Source organism: Polistes fuscatus, unplaced genomic scaffold (genome assembly GCF_010416935.1).
Source record: "Polistes fuscatus isolate 324 unplaced genomic scaffold, CU_Pfus_HIC Scaffold10, whole genome shotgun sequence".
In the NCBI taxonomy this organism is placed as follows: Eukaryota; Metazoa; Arthropoda; class Insecta; order Hymenoptera; family Vespidae; genus Polistes; species Polistes fuscatus.
The window spans coordinates 1,312,302-1,338,263 of NW_025112998.1; the positions used below are offsets into that span (position 1 = coordinate 1,312,302).

The following is a 25,962-nucleotide window of genomic DNA, read 5'->3' on the forward strand; positions in this document are numbered from 1 at the left end:
TACGATAAAGAACAAAGTAATTCTTTCGCGTTATTATTATTAATATTATTATTATTATTATCGTCATCGTAATTATCATCTTGTTGCGAGATAACGACAAAAGTGAATATCTACTTTGATAACTTTGTCGGAGTAAATGCGTTTGCTTGTGTCTTTGGGAATCGAGAATAGGAACCTTAGAAAGTTTGTTCAGGATGTGCACACAAATAGAGAATGGCGACTGGGAATATTACTCTCGAAATACTTTTCCTGAACGGCCGTTATCACGTTCCAATATCTTGCAATGAACAAACGGTAAACTAAAGTTCTATACCGAACCGATATCGTTTTGATCTGGTAAAGAGTAAATGAATGAATGAAAACTACCTCAACTATCTATATTTTATCGATGAAAGCTGCTAAAGAAATAAATTTCTCTTGCTTTTTGCAACAACAACGCGATTGAAAAAAAATATAACAAAAATAAAATCATCTATAACAACAACAAAAATAAACCAGATGAGATGAAATTTGAACTTAAGGGAAAAGTGTAGAAAATTCTTCTAACGTCAATAAAATAATTACGAACGAAATTACATATACCTGTTCGTGTAATTATTGTGATCTGTATAAAAAAAAAAACAAAAAAAACATATTATAAAACTTGTTTTATACAATCAACGTATTTAAATTATATAATTCATATTTTACATATTAAGAGTAGATATTAAAATACCAATGAATATAATCAAACTACATTTGAATATTATTAATAATTGTATAATATATAATTAACGAAGAATATTTATAAATGAATATTTCATATTTATTATATTTCGTTAGAATTTGTTTCCCTTTTTTTTATGAACGATAAAGGAGAGTCCCATTCTTTCTTTGTTGAAAAAGTTTTCGATCGTTGTTGTTCGAGTTAACGCGTTGATCGAGCCATCAAGGACGAAATGATCGGCCATAAGAGGTCAGGAAGTCAGAACAGGACTTTAGATAGCTTTAACGGGAAAAGAGGAACGTGTAGATAAGTACATAAGGGACCAACCAACCAACCAACCAACCAACCACCAACCAAGAGTTGCTTCTATGCGAGTGTAAGCATACTGGTATACGAGTACAAAGAGGAAGAAGAAAAATCGACGTTGAGGTTGGGGTTGTAGGGTGGCAGGGGTGGGGGTAGGGGGGGAAAGGGTGATTGTAGAGATGTTCGAACGAAAACGAAGAGAAAGAGAGAGAGAGAGAAAAAAGAAAATGAAAATGTACGAGCTAGGAGGAGAAACACAAAAATGGGTAGTGTGAGAGAGAAAGAGAAAGAAAGAGAGAGAGAGAGAGAGACTCGCATAGAATCCCAATGGCTAAGTGGTTATCTTATCTTAACGGTGTGCTGTGGCATCTCACACTGGCTGATTCCTTCGACGCTCCTCCTAAAACGGAAATTAACAACCCCGTAGACTCTTCTACCCTTCGGCAAGGCTGCTGCTGCTTCTGACGGTCCTTGCCTGAGGCCTAACTTTAAAGTACCATTTCAAGATCAATGGATATTACCTTGCGAATATCATGAACACGCTAATAGGTAACAACACTTTAAACGTTAGACCAAAATTTAGATCTCGCTTATATTCAAGAGAGAGAGAGAGAGAGGAAGTGAGAGAGATATTATTTCATTATTTTTGTTAAAATATAAATAATCTATCTTTCACGTATAAAACACATCGTGTGTATAGCATGTATATTTAATCTAATTTATTTATTCATAAAGAAATATCGTATTATCAAAGAAACATCAACCCGACTGATAATTATAAAAAATATCGAAAGCCGCATATTGTCAAGGATCATTAAAGTATTGAAATATCTTTTGACATTTCGTCGTCAATGGCAACTCGAGCGAAAAGAAAATATTAGAAAAAAAAGAGAGAGAAAAAAAAATGAAAAGAAGTGAAAAAAAAAGCAAGCAAATAACTAGAACTCGAGATACGAGGAAACTAATTAGCCGTACATCCACCTCTCGTCATCCACCCTTGGAGATCATTCGTTGTAATAAAACAGCTAATTTCCTGAATCCTCTTTTTCTTCTTCCTTCTTGTTTTTTATTTTGTTGCTGTTACCGTTGTTGTTGATGTTGTTGTTGTTGTTGTTGCGTGTTCTCGTTCTTTTTTTTTTTTTCGAGCTCGTACGATCGTCGAAAGACAAGGAGATAGGAGGATAAGGAAAAAGTGACGCGAGATAAGGGAGGCTTTATGGTTGGATCGTTCGTACGTACGTTCGTTCATTCGACTTTTGTTTTACGTTCGCGTTTAGAACACACGGGGCTGCTGCTGCATGCATCGACATGACGAATCTCGCTAATGGAAAGAGAATTCTTTGAAGTATATAATCTCTTCTTGATAACGCAATAGTTAAAGTGCCTTTGTATGTTAAAGTACCTACCTACCTACCTACCTACCTACCTGCCTCGTCGAGAGGTTGAAGGATAAACGAAAACTCCAAAAGAAAAAAATAAAAGAAAAGAAAAAAGAAAAGAAACGCATAGAAAGAAGATAGAAGATAGAAGAAGAAGAAGGGCAATGAAAAGTTTATCTAACGACTCCTTTCCTTTTCCTCTTTTTCTTCTTTTCCCATCCCTCTTCCGACTTTCAACGGTTAATCGTTCTTGATTATATTCCTCCCACCCCACCCACCCCCATTTCGCGCGCGTGTCTCTTTTAAACATTTTTTTTCCCGCTTCCTTCATTCTATTTTCTCTTTATGATGTTTCTTTTTTGCTTTTCTTTTCTTTTTTTTTTTTTATTTCGTTCGCGTGGTAATAAAGGTCGCACGGTATGAAAAAAGAAGAAAAAGAAGAAGAAGAAGGAAGAAAAAAAAGAGGAACAAGAAAAGAGGAGGGTGGGGGAGAGAGAGAGAAAAAAAATGAAAATAACCGGTTTAAATTAATACGGCCGCGGAAGCAGCAACGGGGGCTCGTCGCTTTATCGGTCGTTCATTTATTATAAGCGCGAAAAACGAAGAGACCCCCGACCCACCCCCTCTTGATCATCGGTTACCGATATTTCTGCAAAGTAATATCGCGTGTTTGTATCCTTTTTCTGTACGCCGATATAATTCGTTCGCCTCCTGTTTAAAGGGAAAGAAAAAAAAATTCGCGATCGGTTATATATTTTATATATAATATTTATACAGTAGAATCTTCTCCCTCCACCCCTCCGAGACGTAATACGAGATATACGAATCCAAAAGTGCACAAAACAAAAATCATATTTTCAAGAACTTTTCGAATCACTTCAAACGATAGCAACGAAACAATTTTCTAATCCTCGTTAAAAAAGAAGATCCTACTGTATACACATTTCCCCCTCTCCTCAACCCCCCTTTCTCTTCAGGGATGTATCTTTTTTTTGTTTTGTTGATTGCGTTGTACCCTTTACTTTCTCCGTCTTTTTTTTTCCTGTCGTTGTTTGCTTTATTTCTTTTTTTTTGCAAAAGATATATATATATATATATATGCACGAAATAAAACCGTTTGTCGGGTGACACGCGATATAACGCGACGCGACCTACATCAGCCACAAATGGAAACGTTTTTATTATAAATGGGCCAGTGAAGTGAGCTGGAGTAGGGAATAGCGGAGATTAGCGGAGAGTTTTACGTTCGAATACATGACACGCAGCTGTAGTATTCATCTCTCTCTCTCTCTCTCTCGCATGAACTCATATGAACGTACAAGCGCAAACTATATCTCTCTCTCTCTCTCTCTCACTCTTTCTCTCTTCTCCTGTCTCTTTTTCTGTTCGTTCTTTCTCTTCGATTGACCCAATAAATACGCGCGGATGGATTTGTACGAAACGACACGAACGATTCGTAAAGCGTATGAACGGATAAATCTTACCTTGAGATTTTCTTTTTTTTTTTTTTACGGCCATTATATTCCAACCAAAATTTCGTTCGAAATATATTCGTTGCAATAGAAAAATAATATATGTAATAACGATAAAATAAAATAAAAAAGAAAGAAACGTTCGTTTCGTCTACTCAACAAAATATCTGACAACGAATTTTATTTTCTGTTTTTTTTTGTTCTTTTCTTCGAGATATTCTCAAACATTGACACATCTAATGAACGTGTAATGAAGATTATTCGTTCTCGTTTTTTCCTCCTATTCTTTTTCTTCCAAAATTAGTGCTATCTTATATACGTGGGTCGTGAATCTATACACGTTTTACGTGTGTACGAATCTTGCATAAAACATTATGTCTCTTATTCTGGCATGCATAAATGTAAAATCATAACAAGCCGTAAAAAGAAATTCAAAGGTAGAAAAAAGTATTATATTATGTATATATATATGGGAATGAGGTCGGTAACGTGGTTGTACGTTGAACTCGGTATATTTCTAACGACGTTTAAACGAAAATTTGACGAAAGGTAAACGTAAACGTAACCACCACCACCGATGGTACGATACAATTCGTATACGTTATTCCGCGTACGTCGATAATAAATGTTTGAAAAAAATTATTAAGGATCGTTAAGGATAATAATTGTTTAAACGTATCGATTTTATTTGAAAATTTCGACATAGATTTCCACGTTTAATCGGTCTTATCGAAATGAAAAGCTTAAATATTCGACAACACCGACAGGGGAGGGGGGGAAGGGACTATTCACGCGATTTTAGTGAATGATTACCAGTACCGGACAGACAGCAGGAACACTTAATCCAAAACGCTAATCAGTCAGACGGTTTTGGCGTTAAGTAATTACAGATACTCGTGACAAATACCAACGATAAATTCAATCTCATTTATCGAAACTAATTGAAATTCATTTTGCATTCCTCCGATCATCCCTTTTTATCCAATTTAATTAATATATTTATTTCTCAATTATATAATTTCCCCCTACCCCCCATTCACACACACGTACGCATTGATTCATTTTTGTTTCGTTGAACTCGTACACGAACACATTTTTCTTTCTTATTTCGATATTACATAAAATAATATCACTCGTATACACGAGTCACGATTACTTAATGTTTCATAGAACGTTATTTCAAATTTAATATTCAAATATTATTTTCGTGCACACAAACGAGTGGGCACATAGAAAATAACCATGCTTTGTGACAACGCATACGTTCATTAAGTTGCACATATAATTATAATTATATTTCTATCTTCTGAAATAAAAAGTAGAAAAAAAGAAGAAAATAAAAAAAAAGAAAACAGATAGATTCGAAAAAGATGAATGAATGAATGAATAAAGATTACGTTACGGTAAGTAACCACAAAGTGATTCGATCTAATCGGACAACAATTTAATCAACACCATAGTTGAAATTATCTCGAATGAACGACAGAAAAAGAGAGACAAACAAAGTGTGCAACGAAAAGGTAATCTTAACGAATACGTTCTTTAACAATATACGTATACATACACACATATATATATATTATATATAACAATATATATAGATATATATCGATTATCGAAACGAATATCGATAAATAATCATACCGTAGTCGATGCCAGGAAATATTGCTCTCTTCCTTCCACCAGCTCCCCCCTCTCCCACTTTCTCTCTTCGTCGTGATGAATTTAATCCGGAGATGAATCGATAACGCAGCTACGAACCCGCAGAGTGAGAGGAACGAAACGTCGTTCGATGTACAATATCCATGGGTCGATATAACGGCGTGTGAGTTGGACCTCGAATCGTCTCTCTGTTTCCGTTTCATCGGCTATGAATATTCTGCGAGAAAGAGAAAGAGAGAGAGAGAGAGAGATCGAACGAATATGCGAGTGAGCGAATGAGTGAGAATGAATATGAGTACCTACGACTATATGAGTACTATGATAGTATGAGTAAGAGTATGAATACGAGGAATAGTTTCTGGCAGCGTATCGCTTTTAACCCTAGCTCTCTCTCAAATATACTACATGCTCGATGTGTGTGCATAAATGTCAGATGCATTAACGATAACGCTTGATATTCGACCACAGGTTTCGGTACAGGAAGAGAGCGAGGACAAGGGACCAATTTGCCCCCCTCTACCAGCCCAATACCATCCTTCTACCTATAACACGACTACACAGCTTCACGAGACCATCGCCAATTATACAGGTTAGTGTCAAAGTTCACTATGCTCAAACCTTTCGATACACTATCCCAACAAAGGTGTCTCTATATTTGAAGTAATGTTCTTTAGAGTGCAATCCCATGTCATTTTAATCATCCATAAGAGTATTTCGTATTGGTTTCAAATGTTCCTTTTACTTATCTAAATGTTAGAGGTATATTCGAATATTCTGTTAAAAGGGAAGATTATATTGTAGGATGAAATGTTATTTAATTAATAATGGTATATGGTAAACGTGTGTGTTCGTCTGTGTATTATTTAAGAAATATTTTTAGGATCATCTAATAATTTAAAATCGTATAAATGATTATCGTTTTGAATCGTTAGGAAATTTATTATTTACAAAATTTTTAATTAAAAAATATAGTAGATACACGCGCTGTGAGACAATTCGAATAGAAAAATATTAGGATAGACAATTTCTCGTTTCGTCAGGATAAAATGAGAGAAAGAAATTCTTCGAAAACTGCTTTTGATTTTCCCCCCTACTCCCCGGTCCCTAGCCATCTCGACTCTTCCTCGCCCCCGGTTCGATTCATCCCGACAATATTCGATAGTTTCGTCCTACTATATTTCCAAAACTCAACGAGAGAGAGAGAGAGAGAGAGAGAAATTCCGTGGTGAATTGCTGGGCCACTGTATTCGAATGACACAATTTCGATCATCCTCCTAACTATTTCGTTTCGTACGAAATGGCGTTTCCCTTTTTCTGTACATTTCGCAACGTACAAGAGTTAGGTGGGTTCCACTCTCTTCACCTTACTCGAAAACAACATTTTTATATTTCATATACGAGAGAATATACGAAAGAAGAAATATTCTTAAGTTGGAAACTTTGAAAATTTACTTTCCAAACTGTTCGTGATTTCATCTCCTTCTACCATTTTCCTCTATATAACCTCGTTTTTTTTCTTTTTTGATAAATAGATTTCGATTTAAAGTATAACGGAAAGGTTCCAAAGTCGGATATAAAGAATGAGTTTGTCGTACCATATTCGCAAGTATATATTTCTATCAAATTCGATAAATAGGGAAATAACATAAGTACCTATTCTACATGTATATATATATACATGCACACATACACTTATAGAATATTTTATAATATTTCTAAGAAATATGAACAAAAAATCCATTCGATAAGCCACATTACAATCACAATTGTTCAACTTAATATTTAATAATAATACACCATAAAATACACAGGGCAGAATCTTGTTCGCAAATTTTTGAAAACCATTTATTATTCTTATTCGCGAATAAATGTCTACTAGGATTTGAATGTCCTACTATTATCGTCAAATTATTGTCCAGGTGTTAGCGAGGTGCAACCAGTGTTACTGAACACGCCGATCGAGCTTGCCAGGCCAATCCCAACGGTTCAAGAATATCCAACCAATAATCCACCACCTATACCACCCCCACCGGAAAAATATTATGCCAGTACAGAGATCTGTAAGGTGAGCCTTAAGAAAAGAAAAGAAAAGAAGAAAAAAAGAAAAATATACTAACGTCAGACACGCGATCGAAACGATCCTACTAGTATTACTTTAGGTGCATTAATACGATCACTCGAGTAGAGTAAGAAGCAAAGCCTGCCTACTTGCTTCAAGTTAGAATACAAGAGAGGTTGTTGAGTTTCGTGCAAAGCTACGCTTTTGAGAAGTTTGCGATATCGGAGCGTAAGGATCGTTCTCACGACGTTAATCTCGCTACGCTTTTATTCCTTATTTTGATCAGTTAGAATTTCTCTGTCGTACCTCCTCCTCCTCCTCCTCCTCTTACTCCTCCTACTCCTATCTTTTACTTTACCGCGCAGCATAAAACGAAAAAGGAATGAAATTCTCTTACCGGATATAGGTAAGTAAATAATATTAGGTTATCCAATAAGTATTTTCCTTTTTTCTTTTTATGCGAAATCAATAAACGATATTTATTGTTTAAAGTTGATTTAGTGTTTTATATACGAACCGTTCTGCTCTATATTACCTTCTTCTATCTCTCAGAATACCTCATTATGTCTTCTTATGGGACAACCTAATATATACGTAACTATATCAATTTAAAAACTTTCTCATTCCTTATTTTTTGTCTTTTTTTTTTGAAGTTATACTTCTTTTGGCGCGTTGGGGAAAATGTAATGGGGAGTGATTTTGTTCCGAGCGTCTGGAAAAACGACACCATGAAGTTTGTCGGTATTTACGACGCGCGGCAAAGCGATTTCAAGTATACGGCATGAAGTTGTCTTTTCTCTTCTTCTTCCCCTTTTTTCTCAAGCGGGTCACCCATCCAAATACTAATCGTACTCAGCGCTGCTTTACTTAAATGATCGAGCGAGAACTAATGCTGTAACCGCGCCATGGCTGTTGACGCGTGAAGTAATTCGATATATCTCTCTTATATTTAGTGTGGACTGATGTCTATATTTTGATATTTTCTTTTTCTTTTTTTTATTCTTTCTTATATATATATAATAATAATTTAATAATTTAATAATAATAATTTAATAATTATTTTTTTTTTTTAAGTTATTTCTTTTCTTTGAAGTTTTTTTTGAAGTTATTTTTGAGGTTATTGAGGTTATATTCGTTTTGGTACGACAAAGAAGTATAACTTCTTACGTGCGTACATAAGTACACACACCAGTTTTTTTTTAAGTTATTTTTTTCTTTGAAGTTTTTTTTGAAGTTATTTTTGAGGTTATTGAGGTTATATTCGTTTTGGTACGGCAAAGAAGTATAACTTCTTACGTGCGTACATAAGTACACACACCAGTTTTTTTTTGTAAAAAGAAACAAGGTACGATATTTGAACGAATTGATATTTTATCATTTAATTTTTGAGTTCGTGACGATTACGACACTCCACCAATTTTCATCCCACCAGCGATATATAAATATATATCTCGTTGATCAAATAAAACCAAATCTGTATCCGTACGTAGATTTATTTCATTCTCTTTTTTTTTTTCGTTGGAAAAGTTTGATACATCAAATTGGAGGGAAGCAAAAATAAAAAAAAAAAGAAAAAGAAAATATTTACTTAGAAAAATGACAAACAGGTTGAAAATGTGTATAACATTACGTATATATAATACAATTGAATCTAATTCAACGAGAAGAACACATTTATGTTTGTTGGTTGTTCGAATCATTTCGGTTCATTGGTGATCCGATTTTCATTGATATTGCAGAGTCCTTTACCACCTTTACCACCTTCCCCGACACCAAGCACAACAGCAGCTATGAGTGCAAAAGCGTCAAGTAGCCTGACGAGTTACAGTGCTGAGGACACGCTTACCGAGGAAGAGGATGATACGGCTGAGTGCATCCTGGACTTCCCACGGGAAAAGCTCAACATCGTTGAGAATCTCGGATGTGGATATTTCGGTGACGTACATCTTTGCGAGGTCGACAGGTTTCCTGGATACGATGACGTCTTCAGGAACACAGACAGCGATCAAGTCGTCGTTAAATCTTTGAAGCCAGGATCCTCGAATGCTCTTAAGTAAGTCGACGTATATATATTTGTGTGTGTATGTGTATATATATGTCATAGTAGTAGGATTTCTTTCAAACAACCATCTCTAAGATTTTCTACCTTCTTATCTTTCTATCATCAATTTTATATTCCTTTATTTAAAATTTAAATGATTTCACGTGATTTTTACATTAGCGTTGTATGCAAGATTGTTGGTAAAAATGGATGATGTAAAAATGAGTCTTAATTTTATTCGTATCTCTTTTAATCGATAAATAATGTGATATTCTCTTCAGAATAATTCAAAATAATAATTAATAATCATTATCTCATTCGAATGGATAATTAAGTCGGTTTAATTTGTAAAAAATAATCAATATCAATGAGTTAATAAAATAAATGTCCATATAAAATTTATAATGAAAACGTATATAAACCTTTATTTGGAAATGATCATTATTATTATTATTATTATTATTATTATTATTATTCAATTCTAAATATCGTTATAACAAATTTCATTAACGAATTGAAATCCTATTGACTATACTAGGTTCGTACACTATGACCAGATCGGAAACGAAGCGGAAAGTACATTTCGTTGGAAAATCAACGACGCGTTATCGACGATGTAGAAAGGATCAGGAATCGAGTAGTCGTACGTCGAAGCGAGCTTTTATCAGCCACGAAACGTTTTATCGTTCACAGAGCAAGGGTACAAGACTAGCTAGTAGCACAGGGTTAGGGGTGGTTAGGGGTTGAACGGTTAGACTGAACGCGACGTTCGTTCGTTGGTTCGTTCGTTGGTTCGTTCGTTCATTCGTTCGTTGGTTCGTTCGTTCGTTCGTTCGTTGGTTCATTTTATTTTTTCGCACGACATAGTTTCATCCGGGAAACGATTCGATGAAAGGAAAAAGAAACAGACAGAACTGGCAGAGAAAAGTAAAGGGGAATGAGAAAGGAAGATAGGAAAGAATAGAAAGTAAAGATAAAAACGCAAATGAATGTTCGACCCTGACCAAAAAAAAGAAGAAAAAAAAGAAAGAAACAAAAAATACGACTAGAGATAGGTATACTTTTCTTTTATTTTTTTTTTTTTCTTTATTTTTTTTTTCAACTATCCAACCACCCACCAAGACTGACCATAATCATCATCGTCATCGTTATACTAGTCGTAACCGTTCAACAAATTTTCCTATATTACGATCCAATGCATTCTCGATTCGGTTTATTATATTCCATCGTTCGACTGTACGATTGTGAGAAAGGAATAGAAAAAATAAAAAACTATAGGAGTGGGGTGGGTGGGGGCTGAGGGGAACAGGAGCCGGAGACATCTGGGGTTGGGGTAAAATTCTTTTAACTCCGAACGCTTTCGATGAAATTTTCTATAATCATTTTTGACGATCTATTACCCCTTCTCTCTCTCTCTCTCTCTCTTTTTCTCTTTTTCTTTTTTCTTTTACTCGTCCAAATTAAAGGGAAAAAGTTAACGGGGGGATGATAATAAAATCATTCGTATGGGAAATGATCGATATCGTTCGATCGATTCCAATTTAATTCGGTAGCGCGCGATAATTATGCATTTTAGTTGATTAACTACGCACCTAGATGGAATTTCATGGATGCTTCTCGTCTGGGAGCGTAGAACGTTTGAACGGTATGTCATAAACTACAAGAGCACCACGATTATTGTACCTATGCACGGATGCGTAGTATAACTCGACGCCATTCCACGTATTCCTCGTATAACCACGAAACAGCTTATGCTCGTCTTCCCATCCCTTTCCCCTTGGTTCGTCTTAAACTCTAAACGCAACCCTTATCTAATTCCATCATTTATTATATAACGATATCTTATTATAGAAACGTTTTAAATCATTATTTTCTTTCTTCTTTTTTTTTCCATCATTTTTCTCATGCAGCTACATATTTTATTTAATAGTTTTAATTACGTTGAAATATTATTTAGTTTTTGTTGGATTATTAAAAAGTCGAGCAATGATGGGCACGGTTAGTAAATACGATGGGTGACCCATTCGAAAAAAAATATTATCAAAATTGTATGCTATCGCTACATATTTTATTGTATAATCTTAATTACGTTGAAATATTATTTACGTTTTGTTGGATTATTAAAAAGTCGAGCAATGATGGGCACGGTTAGTAAATACGATGGGTGACCCATTCGAAAAAAAATATTATCAAAATTGTATGCAATCGCTACTATCCAGGCAATACATTTAGATACATATAGAAATATATATGTATTATTTATAATAAGATTATATTTTATATTTTAATATATTTCTTTTCATATTATATAATTTATATATTTTATATATATATTTCTACACGAGAAAAATGTGACCTCTTTAAAAATGTGGAATAAGTGTGATAAAGTGTACGTAAAAAAAAAAATTACTGGGACTCGTAAAAAGACATAATAAAAAGACAATATTTTATTTTATGATTAGAACGTAATATCATTCTTGTAATATTTTTTGTCTTTCAATCGAAATACTAGACAACGTGATCACGTTAGTATTTTGTCGCATGTATCGATTGAACATTCGCAATACTTTCGATATAAGTTTTTCTTTCCTATATTCAATAACTAAAAACCTGATACGAAAAGAAAAAAAAAAGAAAAAAAAACAAGAGAGACACCATGAAGAAATTACTCGTAAATGTAACGGTGTATTTTTATAGGATAGAATTTCAACAAGAGGCAAAAAGATTGGCACGTCTCACAGATCGGAATGTTGGTCGACTGCTTGGTGCCAGTCTTGAGAACGATCCTATGTGTATCGTATTGGAAAATGGCGCTTATGGGGATTTGAATCAGTACCTACAAAATCACATAGCCGAAACTTCAACCGTGCACACTGCCAAGACACTGAGGTAAATATCTTTTTAACGAACAAAATTTCATTCATTATTTGAACCCTAATTATATATTTAATGTTCATTAAAATCATCGTTGCGTTAACAATTCGAGTAGAGAAATAAAGAAAAAAAACAATAAAGAAAAGAAAAGAAAAGAAAAGAAATAATATCAGCGTAGAAATGAAATATTAAATTACGTTGATGGAATAGGAAAATATATTTTCAACAAAAGGTACGTAATTAGATTTTTGTAAAGAGCACGTTTTATTTATTTTTCTTGTTGTTGTTGTGTTGTTGTTGTTTTTGTTTTTATTTTCCATGTCGGTAAAAAAGATAATTCCGAAAAATAAAATTTATTTTATTTTAATTTTATCTTTTCTTTTCTTAATTATATTACAAAAGAGATAGAAAACAAGAAATATAATGGAAATGCAATCGATTTCAATGTAAATAGAACGATCTTAAATAACTATCTCGTTAATGATCGCAAAAGGTTTAGAATTATTACTCAGAAAAAAGTTGCTGGTGGGACATTCGATTGTACAACAATTGTGGGAGGTATAGTAGTTTCTTCCAGGAATATATATACCCATGGCGAGTTTGCCCATTATCGAACAATTAGCATCGTTTAATGGACAAGTCGTTATTGTGTTTGCGAGATAGCACCGATTTCGGTGCATCGATAGCATTGAAAATCATTAGACGTTATATTCTCAACGTTACAACGTGTTGTGCAACGCGTTCACAACTTTGGCCGATTTACTAAAACGATTTTGATCAATTAGTTTTCAGTTACCATCGTCAGAGAGTTTTCTCTACGAATAATAAATTCAAACATTTATAGAATTATATATAATATGTATAAAACCCACGCACACACGCACGCATACACACGCATACATATATATATAGATAAAAACATGGTTTTAACAAAATTTAATGCTGTACTCGTTGCCGCTCTATATATTTTCTCGAAATCAGCTTAACTCTCACATCCTGCGTATTATAATTCACGAAGTGTATATTGACGCGAACAATATTAAAAAAAATAACACGTAGTCTGGATAATCCCTCTACCCCCATCCCTTTTTTTTATCTTTTTCTCTGTTTTATCCTTCCGACTGAGCAGAACGTAAAATGACAAAATAAAAAAAGGATTAACAAAAAAAAAAATAAAAAGGAAGAAGAAGAAGAAGAATTCATAGACCAAATCCGTAAAAAACTAGTATCCCTTCCTTCTTTTAATTATTTTTATTTTTTATTTCTATTTTTCAACACCACACGAGATAGGAAATAATATCGATGGGGACAAATTTGGTGACATCGGTCGAGTATACTTCATCAAATGTTGATACCCATGGGGAAGGAAAGAGGAGTGGAGGGGGGGAGTGGCGAGGTGGTGAACGATGATTGTCAAACCTCTCTTATGATAAAGCGACATTATTTTCAATTATCGTTTGAAAGGTAAATGGAACAATGGAGAACTACGGGAGAGAAAAAATAAACCAAAAACAAAAACAAAAAAAGAAGAGTACAAAATACAGGTGGCGAGGTTGGGATGAGGTGTGGTGAGGTGAGAGGTGGAGTTGAAAAAAGAGTTGGGGGGCAAAAAAAAGCGTGAAGTGCAACGGGAGTCGAATTCGGTAGCACTCGAAAGATACGCGAAATCGGCTGAAAATGAGAGGTGAGCGATAGAGAGGATCCCCCTGCCCCCCCCTGCCACCCACGCCCCCACGCACCCAGTTGTTGGTGCACGTGACAGTTGTCGACGAGGAGACAACACGCATTTTCGTAACTCCTGTTCACGGATTTGCTGAACAAGTTTCCGTCTCTCGTCATTCGACATATGTACGTATGTCCCATTTCCTCCCCCTCCTCCTCCCCCTCACCTCTCCCCACCCCCTACTCATCCCCATCAGAACATACATATCCACCTAACTATAAAGTATTACAAATTATTTATATTGCAACGTAAATAATACGTCGTCGTATTAACAACGAACAAATTGAATCCAATTAAAACCTGACAATTGATATATTCATTGAAAAGAGAAAAAAAAAAAAGAGAAAAAAAAAAAGATAAAATTGTTGAAAAATAGGAAGTAGAAAAATACAATAACGGATTAGCTTAAAAATATGTACGCATTGAACTAATCAAAATTATCTGTAAAAATGTCCTAGTTAATTAAATGAAATCAAATGTCACGCGAAGATATGGAAGATGTTATTATCCGTCAAGTGAACACTATAGTTAATCCACGTGATGTTTCCACACCGAACAAGTTCGGTAGTTATAACTGTTACTGAACTTGTTGTTAGTTTGGTAACAGGAAAGCGCAATAAGAAAGACAATTAATTTAACTATTAGAATGTTACAAGATTATATATATATATATATATATATATATATATATATATATACATGTATATATGTATAATAGTAAAATATGGATGATGTTCATAATAATGTAGAAGAGAAAGACAAAGATCTATTTATCTATCTATCTATTTATCTATCTATCTACCTATCTACCTATCTATCTCACGGTATTCGTTGAACAGCCCACCAACACCTGTCTATGTATTATATCGTTAGCGTATATCCGCAATATAACCGATGCAAACGACTTAACCTTATACATAGTTTCTCGTGGCAAATTCAATGACGGCAACAACCGCTTGTTCTTCGTGTTCTAGTTTCGGCACGTTGGTTTACATGGCCACGCAAATAGCATCTGGCATGAAGTACTTGGAGGAAATGGACTTCGTGCATCGGGATCTAGCCACAAGGTAACGACACCATACCTACCTACCTACCTACCTACCTACCTACCTACCTCTCGCGAGATAGTTCGAACAAGCCCTACAAACACGCCCCTCATTTGTCTTTTCCTTCGTCTTTTAATTCTATTCTCGAAATGACCTACCCTTCTACCATTCTACCCCCTACCCTCTCCCCCCCTACTCCCTGTATCCAACTCCCAACACCCAGCAGCACCCGACAAATGGATCAAATGGAAGATCAACTAACGAGAAGGTAACGTTTTAAACGTTAAACGAAATTAGTTCGGTCCTATGTTTCCTTCCAACCCTTCTTCTTCTTCTTCTTACTATATTTTCAAGCTTTCGGTCTTTAAGGTCGCATCAAGGGTTTAACCAAGCTGGCACAAAGTCATTAAATTCGAGAAGGGTTTGCGCGACACAAGGCGGCGACGCACTACGTCACGTGTTGGAATTATTAACTCTGATCATAAACCTTGATCATAACGCCCCTTTGTCGGGAAACTTGGCTCGATATTAAGACGTACTCTCACAGAACCCAAACCTTTAACTCAAAGTATCCGGAATATAAAGTTCCATTAATCTAGAATTTATTGAAACAAATTCTTGCCGAAATTATCGGATAAGATATCAAATAACAGAGAAGGGAACTCCATTGTTATTATAATTATTGTTGTTGTTGTTGTTGTTTCATTATTCTTTACTCTCTTGAAAATGAATCTCAAAGATTTTGAAAACTTTTTCCCTTCTCACTCGTGAAATTCAGTATCGTTGTTTTAATTATTGTAGAGCATAAGTAAAATAGAAATTTATTCCAACTAATACGTATATATAAAGTTGAAATAAATAAATAATATGTTAAATAATATACACGCTAAAGTAAGTACCATTTTATGTGAGAACGAGAGATTTACGTTATTTTAAATTACTTTAAATTCCGTATAACTCTGAGATGTTAAGTAGGTGTCAATAAAGGATTTATCTAGAGTACTTCGCGAAAATCTGACAATGAGTGAAAGGAAAGAAAGGAAAGGAAGGAAAAATTCAGAAATTCGTCTGATTTTTATATTTTCACGAATAGAAAAAGTTAAGAGCAAAACTGGTAGAAGGTAGAGTGAGAAAGAGAAAGAAAGAGAGAAAGAGAGAGAGAGAGAGAGAGAAAAAATGGTAGTGTACTGAGAATGTATTATGTTCGTGAAACTATGAAATAAAAACATGGAACAGTGGAATGACTGGGAGATGGGAGTACCCACTAAATCTCTCTCTCTCTTTTTCTCTTTTTCTCTTTTGCTATCTTCTTTCTTTCCTTCCTTCCTTCCTTCCTTCCTTCCGAAATAGGCGAGACGATAAACGACCTGGATTTTACGTTGCAAATCAGGAAAGAAACTTTTGAACGACGACGTAAAGGCTGTCTCGAGAGTTCGTTTCATCGAGTTCTCCAAATCCTGGAAAAAAGAATTATTGGAAGAAAAATCCCCGTCCTCCCTTTCTTTCTTTCTTTCTTTATTTTTCTTTATTTCTTTCCAGATAAGTTTCGTAAACGTTTCTTATGGAGATTTTTCTTTCCTTATCCCCGTTATTTTCCTTTCGCAAAATCGAAAATAAAAGTAAATGTAAAATAAGATGAGGAAAGATTTTTTTTCTTCCCCCAAACACCACCACCACCACCCCCAACCTCCACCCACCGTAAAAATAATATGTTCTTAACGTATTTTCTTTTTATTTTCTTTTTCTTTTTTTTTTTTCTTTTGGTTTCTTCTTCTTTATTTTACAGAAATTGTTTGGTCTGTCAAAATTATACCATCAAGATATCAGACTTGGGTTCTGGAAGGAACGCATACGCGGCCGATTATTTCCGAATCGAAGGCCGACCACCGTTACCCATAAGATGGATGGCTTGGGAATCCATGCTGATGGTAAGATTTTCCAAAATATTACGAAAATAAGTCATTAGATTATTTCTTTCTTTTTTTGTTTTTTTTTTTTTTCTTTTTATATTGTACGCTAATAGTAAAGAACGTTTAATCGAAAATAATTCAACTAATATTCGCATCAATTTTTTTACCCAACGATAACAAAATATACGTGGGATTCACTCGTTAGAAGAAACCAAAAGTATTTAACGAAGAGAGAGAGAGAGAGAAAGAGAGATAGAAGGAGAGAGAATAGGAAAAAAAAAAAAGAAGATAAAAAACAAAATAGAAAGAGCCGATCGGGCGAGAACGACTTTATATATCCCGTGATGCGAAAGGTGGAAAAAGAGTAGCAGTAAGAGTAGTAGTAGTAATAGTAATAGTAGTAGTCGTAGTTGTAGTAGTAGTCCAGTTATATAAAACGGGTTGAGAGCAGTTTTGATTTCATTCCAGCGTTACGGAGGTGTGCTTTCGGCGAATTGTGAATATATACATACATATACATATATATATATATATATATAGGTAGTATATATAGTATATATATATATATATATATACCTACGTACCTACCTATCTATCTATTCTCGTATTCCCGATGAAATTCGGTTTACTTTGAATATTTTTTTCACTCAATATTATTTTCCTCAAAGTGGAGACAAAACTTTTGAAAAAGTTAAACGCAAGTCCCATAAGCAAACGCAAAACTATTGCTTAGACGATCGTTTTGTCGATATCTCGATTTCGATGGTTATTATATCAGACGATCGTGACGATTAAAAATAACGACGTAGAGCAAAACCGGAGTTGAACTATAGATTCGATTTTTCTACGTCGCGTATCTTCCTTTTTTTTATCTTTCTTTTTATCTTTTTTTTTTTTTTCTTTCTCCCCAAAGTCCACCAATCCCGTTTCGTTAATCGCCCGAACGAAATACGTGCGACAAATCGAACGTTATTTTTTAACATATATCGACAAATGCGAATACGAAAGGTTCTGCAAAATATGACGTTGGAACGCGTTAACGAATGTTCGATGACGATTACAAAAGCGTAGCATTTCAAAAAAATGCTTCAAAACGCGACGGATTATTTAACACGGTTACGTATAATTGTTGATTGATTAAAAAGTAACATATCTCTTTTGATAATAATGATCGAATAATTTACAATAAAAAAGGGGAATCGAAAGAATTCAAAAGGGAACGCGTGTCAATATTTTGCAAAAAGAAATATATTGGTTGTACATTTATTAATGTGAATTTGTATAAGGTAATAATTATTAAAAAAAAAAAAAAGAAAAAGAAAGAAGAACACAATTTCGATCTACGATAAATTTTCCCCTTTTAATCAGTTCGATTATTTAATAAAATTCATTTTCTTCAGCGTGGATAATAAATCTTGTCAAACGTTACGACGTAAGATCGATAAATTTTTGAAACGGGGATTTTCATTTCAAGATTTTACCGTCAAAACTATCGGACTACCCACCCCCTTACCGTCGGACATATTTTACGCGAAAGAAAAAAAGTAAGTCGATTAAAAAAATTTCGAACAATTCTATCGAAAATTTTGAAGGGAGGGAAAGGAAAAAAAAAATCGTTCGTTTCCAAAGTATCTCGATCGAATTTCAAATCACATATTTGTATTATAAACCGCTGATATGTTGATTTTAAAAAAGGATAATACTATTTTTTCAACAAATAAATCGATCCAATAATATTTTTAATACAACGCATCATCATTAATCGTTAGAAATTCTTTCTATATAATTTTATCACCACTCTTACTCTCTCTCCCCCTATCGTATCATCATTTCTTTTTTTTTTTCATTTCATAACGTTTTATATAAAACATCCACTCATCCGTTCGCCGACTTATTTTAGTCTGAACAAAAAAAAAGAGAGAGAAAAATAAATAAAAATTCAAATAAAACGAATAAGATAAAAATAGAAATAGGAAAAAGATAAAGAAAAATAGCGTCGTCGATCGACCAACCGAATTCGAAATTCGGAGTGATTTATTATAATTTAGAAAAAAAAATATATATATATAAAATATTATATATATAAAATTAATATAAATTAAATAATAAAAAAAATAAAAAAAAATTAAATAATAAAAAATATAGATTAAATTAATATATATATAAAATATTTGCGTATAGTATTATAATAATAAACAAAAAAGATATAAAATAAAAATAAGAACGGATATAATAATCTGAAAATAGAAAAGGAGAAAAAACCGTAGGTATATCGGAGGTTATATTTAATACTTGACCGACGAACGCTTGAGTTCGCAATTCCCTCTTTCCCTCCCTCCCCCAGTCCCCTCCCCATAGTCGTTTAAAATTGACTGCATCATTAATGCTTCATTATTGCTCATCGTTTATCCGAGGCTGCCTATTGTACTGGCGCTAATGAAACGCGTCCGCTTAATACGCTCGAAATACCGCTTCAAGAATTATCTAAAATTAGCGTCGTTTTGATGATTGAACGTTGACTTTATCGCATCCGATACTTTGCTAGAGTAGACGAACGTCCAACGATATGACTTCATAAAGTTTATTAATCCTTTGACAAAAGAACGGAACGTTCTCTCACTCTTTCCTCAACCCCCCCTTTAGTCCCTAACCCCTTAACCCATTCCCATGGAAAGCTGAAATATTGCACCCCGCGCAATATCTCGACTTAACGGTGCCTGGCAAACTCGAAAAATCCTCGTCGTCCATGATTTTTCCTCCTGTTTTCTATTAAATCTTTTTTCTCTCTGTGCAACTCCCGATAAAAAGAAAGAAAGAAAGAAAAATAAAAAAAAGAAACAGAAATAATGTGTAGGCTCTTATCCCATGCACGATAGAAATATAATTCGTATTATCGTATGAAAAAAATTATAAATTAAATCATATATATTTATATGTACAATATTGAAATATTAGAATAAATTTTTAACTGTAAATCATCATTGGCAAGTATCGTTAAAACAATTATAAATATTAATAAAATACATTAGAAAATGTAATATAGTTCAAATGATTGTTAACTAATCGATACGAGTGTCTATTGTTGTTTAGAAACACCGAGTATGAGATATACGTACCGTCCCCTTCGAAGTCTCCTGTTAGACTGAGTCATTGCCCTCTAGAGAATTACTTTTATTGAAAGTTGTTTATATGACTTTCCGAACGTCGCGCATGTGTACAAAGGGAATAATATTCCTAATACATAAAATTTAAGATTGTAACGTTTAGATTGTAACATTTTTATCATTTTCAGTTAATTATTTAAACGCTCATGCGCAGTGATGAATTCGAGGGTAAAATACTAAAATCGGAACGTTATAATTTTTAATTTTATTAATTAGGTGCACTTTTTTAGTATTTTACCCTCGAATTCATTACTGCGCATGAGCGTTTAAATAATTAAGTAAAAATGATAAAAATGATAAAATTAAGACGCTATTATCTTTAAATCTCTTAACTAGGAATATTATTCGCTTTGTACACATGCGCAACGTTCGGAAAGTCATATAAACAACTTTCAATAAAAGTACTTTAATAGAGGACAACGTCTCATTTCAACGGTGGATTTCGAAGGGGAAGATACATAGATCATATACTCGGTGCTTTTAAACAACAATAGACACTTCTATCGATTATTTTACAATTATTTTAATATTTTCATTAACTCTTCTTTTATTTAAGACTGTTTAGTAGTATATACATTTGCATACATATTAAATAATTATTAACATACTTAGAATATTAAATAATTTCTATTTGATATTTTATTATAGATAAAAATTTTACCCCACCTTCTCGAAGCCAACACTGCGCAGGAACATTAAAACAATTATACTTTTGTTAAAACAATTATATAAATTATATATATCCCCACTTATCTTCTCACGACAAACACATCTCGTAATAACTATCCATCGATGTATTTCATAGATACATACACACATACATAACATAACTAACACTAGAATTTACCATAATCTCGTTCAAGTATCGATCGACTACGAATTCTATTTCTTTCCCTCTCTCTTTTTTTTTCACGTAGTTTCATAAAATTTGATTTTTAGAGAGAACGTTTGATTTTCCAAAAAAAAGATTTTAAAAATTAATCGATTAAATCTCATCTTCGAACATTTTCTTTTTCCCCTCTAACGAATAATTACGTATATTTTTATATTAATTATAAGAACGTTTATATCGGTAATAAAAAAAGAGAAAAAAGAAAATTATAATCGACTATATAAAAAGTGGTATTGATTTTTATATTAAATAGGAAGGATCTCGTAAAATGTGACATGCAATAGTCTACGACACTACAAAGCCAATGGCACTAATACGTAAACCATTTTACGAGTTACCCCTTCCTATACTCAAGCTCTTTGCTTAAACTCCAAGACACTCACGGAGACTTCAAGTTTGTCGAACTAGGAACGCAAGAGGGTGAATACAGTTTCCATAATTAACTATGAAGGGTGTTAGATTTCACGCTACCTTTTAGACACGCGTATTAACATTTTTTGTTTCTTTTCTTTCAAATTATTTTAAATAATTAACATTTATTTTTGTATAAATTTGATTGAATTTTTCTAACGTTTTTTATATTAATAATCGAATAATATATCTTATGTTATTATTATTATTATCGATACGAGTGTTAACGATGAAAATGTTTGAAACAAGAAAAAGTAAAGAAATTAGTTGGCACGTTAACTTTAAGATAGAAAATATCTTTGGATAATTTTCTAAGCGAGAAAGTGTATATATACAAAGAAAACGATTTGAAGTGGCTAAACACAGGTCGTTTGTGTCTTATGTTTCACGCTAATTAGGGAAGGCACACGTCGAAGAGCGACGTCTGGGCTTTCGCTGTCACGCTCTGGGAAATTTTAACCTTTGCCAGGGAGCAACCCTTTGAAGAACTTCCGGATCATCGCGTGGTCGAGAACGCGACGTATTTTTACCAGGAGGACGACAGACGAGTAAGTAAAGGAAAACCATCGTAACATATCAAATAATTCTCTATTTCTATCTTTATCTTTACCTTTCTTATTTTTTTTTCTTTTTTCTTTGATCAAAAGACACTTTGCTACTCGAACGAATTTGTCATATTTTTTCACGATTAAGTCCTAACTTAACTCGTATCTAGTTTTATCTATTTTATCACGAACAAACAGATCAAAATATTTATCGAAAAAGAAGATGAATATTTTTAGAGATAAACAGATTACCCGATGTAATTATTACGATGTAACTTCAAATTTGATTACCCGCACAGATTCCTAATTAACATTAATAATCAAATAAACAAATAAATCGATATAATCTCGTTAACAATCAATTGTGCCCGTAATTATGAAAGTGATCTAAGTCATATATATTTTTTGTTTCGATATATTTAAAGGATTACATTTGAACATTCAATGAATTCTATATAACATTGAAATAACAAACACTATTTAACGGTTCATTTTTCACAATATCGTGAAAATTACATTGAATTTATTTCATTTCAAATAATGTGGTGTGAAATAACTGATAAATTAATTTTTTTGTAATTTTGACTTAGACCACTTTCATAATTATGGGCACGATTATCAAAATATGACTTTTTCTATGTAAAATAATAATTAATTAAAGTATATTACGTCAGTTCGTTAGCATATTAACGTTAATCGATCTTAAATATATATATAAACCTATAGGAGAGTAGATTTAGCAAAAGACGTTCGACAAACGAGTCACATAGGTCTCCCTTTCGACACTTAACGACAGTTTAGCCAAAGTTTTAGCCAAGCTTTGGGCCACCCTCGTCTTATCTTTTACAGATGATACTACCACTGCCGAAGAACTGTCCTAAGGAGATCTACGAGCTGATGCGCGAGTGTTGGCAACGTAACGACGTAGATCGTCCAAACTTCCGTGAAATACATCTATTCCTGCAAAGAAAGAATCTTGGTTACAAGCCGAACACCTCTAACGACACTTGATATCGAGAATTGGAAGGCTGGAACCTGATCCGGCTTTCTATGATCGGCGAATTGAACGGAAATTGGTGGAACTGTCCCTCATCGACCAACTTAGAACAAATCGGTCCGAGTTAGTAGCCGAATTAGGGAGAAAGGGGAAACTTCAAATGAAAGGAAAGAAAAAAAAGGGGGGGGATGAATGAGAAACGAAAAGAAAAGCACAAACAAAAATAGTGATTGGTGAAAATAAGGATGCTTTAGGTTTAACGACCCGTGTGAATCGGACCTTTTTATCCCCGAGTAAAACGGCCTTCTAATTGCGAAAACTTGTAGGCTTTCACGGTCTAAGGGCTAATCGCGCGTGAGGAGAAACAAAAAAAAAAAGAAAAGGGAAATATGAGAGAGAAGGTGTTGGGGGGGCAGGACGGGGGTGGGGGGGGTGCGAGGTGGTAGAAACGTAACGTCGTTACGACTCTAGTCGTTTTCTTTCTTGAATTATTGCCAATTGGAAGTAACAAATCCGTGATATCCCTGCGATCTCTTCATGAAACGTCGAAAGGATGAGATGGAAAAACAAAAAGAGAAAAAAAAACAAAAAGAAAAAAGATAAAAGAAGAAGAGGAAGAAGAAAAAGAAAAAGAAGAAGAAGTCTCGTGAAAAAAGTTCAAGCCGAGGGAAAAGAATATCGAGCGGATAAGATTTCGGCCTTCTACCCCCCCTCCCTGCCCAGCCCTCTTGGCCCTCACTTCTTCTCGTCGGGGTCGAGAAACGCGAACAGCTTCGGTGTTTTTGATTTTCCTCTTTTTTATTTTATTTTTGTTGCTGTTGTTGTATTTTTTTCTCTCTCGTGTGTTTGCTCTCCTTTCCAGTTAGCCGTTCTTATAAAACTAAATTGAGAAAATGCATCTCGGAAGAGGGAGAGAGAGAGAGAGAGAGAGGGAAAGAGAGAGAGAAAAAAGTTGAACATTTAGGGAATTGCTTATCGAGGTCATAGCAGAAAGATGCAATATACAAAATTTGGACCGAAGGTATTTTGGACGAAAGGTACTCTGCTCCGTTCTTGAAATATTTATTTGAAAAGAACGCTAAGACAACAAGATATTACGGCTTTTTATAGAAGATATTACGATTTTGCGCTTTTTATTATGTTTTTCTTTTTTCCTTTCTATTTTTCCTTATTTCATTTATCCTCAATTCGACGGTTACTTTTTCTTTTCGTCGTTCGTATTATTCCGTGACCGTAATATTCGGGAGGAAAATTTATAACTTTACCACTCATTGATTTGTCATAGCACGAAACGTAAAGAAAAATCAAGTATGTGTGATACGTGTATACGTGTAGCAAACTGAACGTAACCGTTTCTGCGTGTGGCAGTTCGAACGGTATTTTATTTATTCTTTTCTGTTATATAGAAGCACCATATATATATACATATATATCACGTGTATCATTTATCATAGAAAAACTTTCAGATTTGGAGAAATATAATATTATATAGGATGGAGTAAAACGGTAAGCAGAGAGTCGTATAATACGCATACAGTTATACACATACATACATACATACATTTGGTGTTATACGTATGCATACACACAAAATACACACATGTAACATACGTACACGTATGTAAGAGTATATCTCTCCGGTAAGATGGATGGATAACGATTCTGATCCATAGTGTATCCCCCTCATACAAAATGAAATCGGCGGTTTCCAGGTGCAAACGATAGGTGGATACACTCGCGTATGTATACACTGTTCGTCCCGAAATTGATACTGTCAGCAAATAAGCTTACGACGACTGCCACCAACGCGATTCTCGTGTCACGTTCGGAATATACGCGAATCGGTCTACGAAATCAGTATAGCATATATATCTATAAGGATACATAAGGATTTTCTAACCAAACGAGTTTATCAACTACGAATCGATAGACAATACTTTGAACTTTTAATAATAAACTAAGATAAATGAAATATATCTTTTTACGTTAAATACTATCGTCATTCTAATTTTTTTTTTTTTGGAGTCACGATTATTCAAACGCAATTGAAATTATTTGACAGAAAAATAAGTATCGTAAAAAAATATCTAACGCTATTCGAAGCTGATGTAAATAGATATAAAGAACAAAATAACGTGATAGAATTGTCAAATATATTTCATTCTATTAAACAAACGATTATATGCACGTGTAGTAGTGGAAAATAATATTTGCTTCACGTTTTTGTTAGAATATTTTCGTTTTATATTATTCAAGGCTCAAAACTCTAAAATAAGTATTATACGAATCGAAGGGTATCATTTCGTTATCCGTTCCTTTTTTTTTTTTTTTTTTCTTTTTTTTTCATTGCCTGCAATGATTTGTGTTTTTAGTTAATTCGCACGAACACCGACAGTAGAGATACTTTTTTGATATACACGGTAGATACAAAAAAACATGGCAGGCAGGCAGAGAAAGGCCAAGAGCATTTCTATCTCTCTCTCTCTCTCTCTCTCTCTCTCCTTTTATCTGTATGTAGGCTTGAAATAACACGGAATTATTCCTTTTCTGACAACGGAAAAAGTCAATCAACGGTGACATTCAGCGACGAGTGAGAACAGTGAACGTGGGAAACGCTCTATCCCGTGAGATTTATTGCAAAAACGAACTATGTTCTCTATTCGTTTGTTGTCGAACACATACCGTATGATTTTTCGGATTGTCCGTTTCTTCTCTTTCGCAAAAGACCCCTAGAAAAACGTTTATCACTTGTTTTTTCCTTTTTTTTTTGTTATT

The 25,962-nt window shown here is 33.9% G+C and overlaps 1 protein-coding gene across 1 annotated transcript in view; it reads left to right on the forward strand.

Moving 5' to 3' along the window:
- The window catches only part of LOC122526141 (discoidin domain-containing receptor 2), a 147,765-nt gene extending 123,964 nt beyond the window's left edge, over positions 1–23,801 (forward strand). The window contains exons 13-20 of the mRNA XM_043649350.1: positions 5,994–6,114; positions 7,445–7,590; positions 9,324–9,637; positions 12,323–12,514; positions 15,197–15,289; positions 17,055–17,196; positions 22,044–22,193; positions 23,040–23,801. Coding sequence (XP_043505285.1) covers positions 5,994–6,114; positions 7,445–7,590; positions 9,324–9,637; positions 12,323–12,514; positions 15,197–15,289; positions 17,055–17,196; positions 22,044–22,193; positions 23,040–23,201 — 1,320 coding nt within the window. The 3' untranslated portion in view covers positions 23,202–23,801. The remainder of the gene's footprint in view (positions 1–5,993; positions 6,115–7,444; positions 7,591–9,323; positions 9,638–12,322; positions 12,515–15,196; positions 15,290–17,054; positions 17,197–22,043; positions 22,194–23,039) is intronic.
- The last annotated feature ends 2,161 nt before the right edge of the window (positions 23,802–25,962 follow it).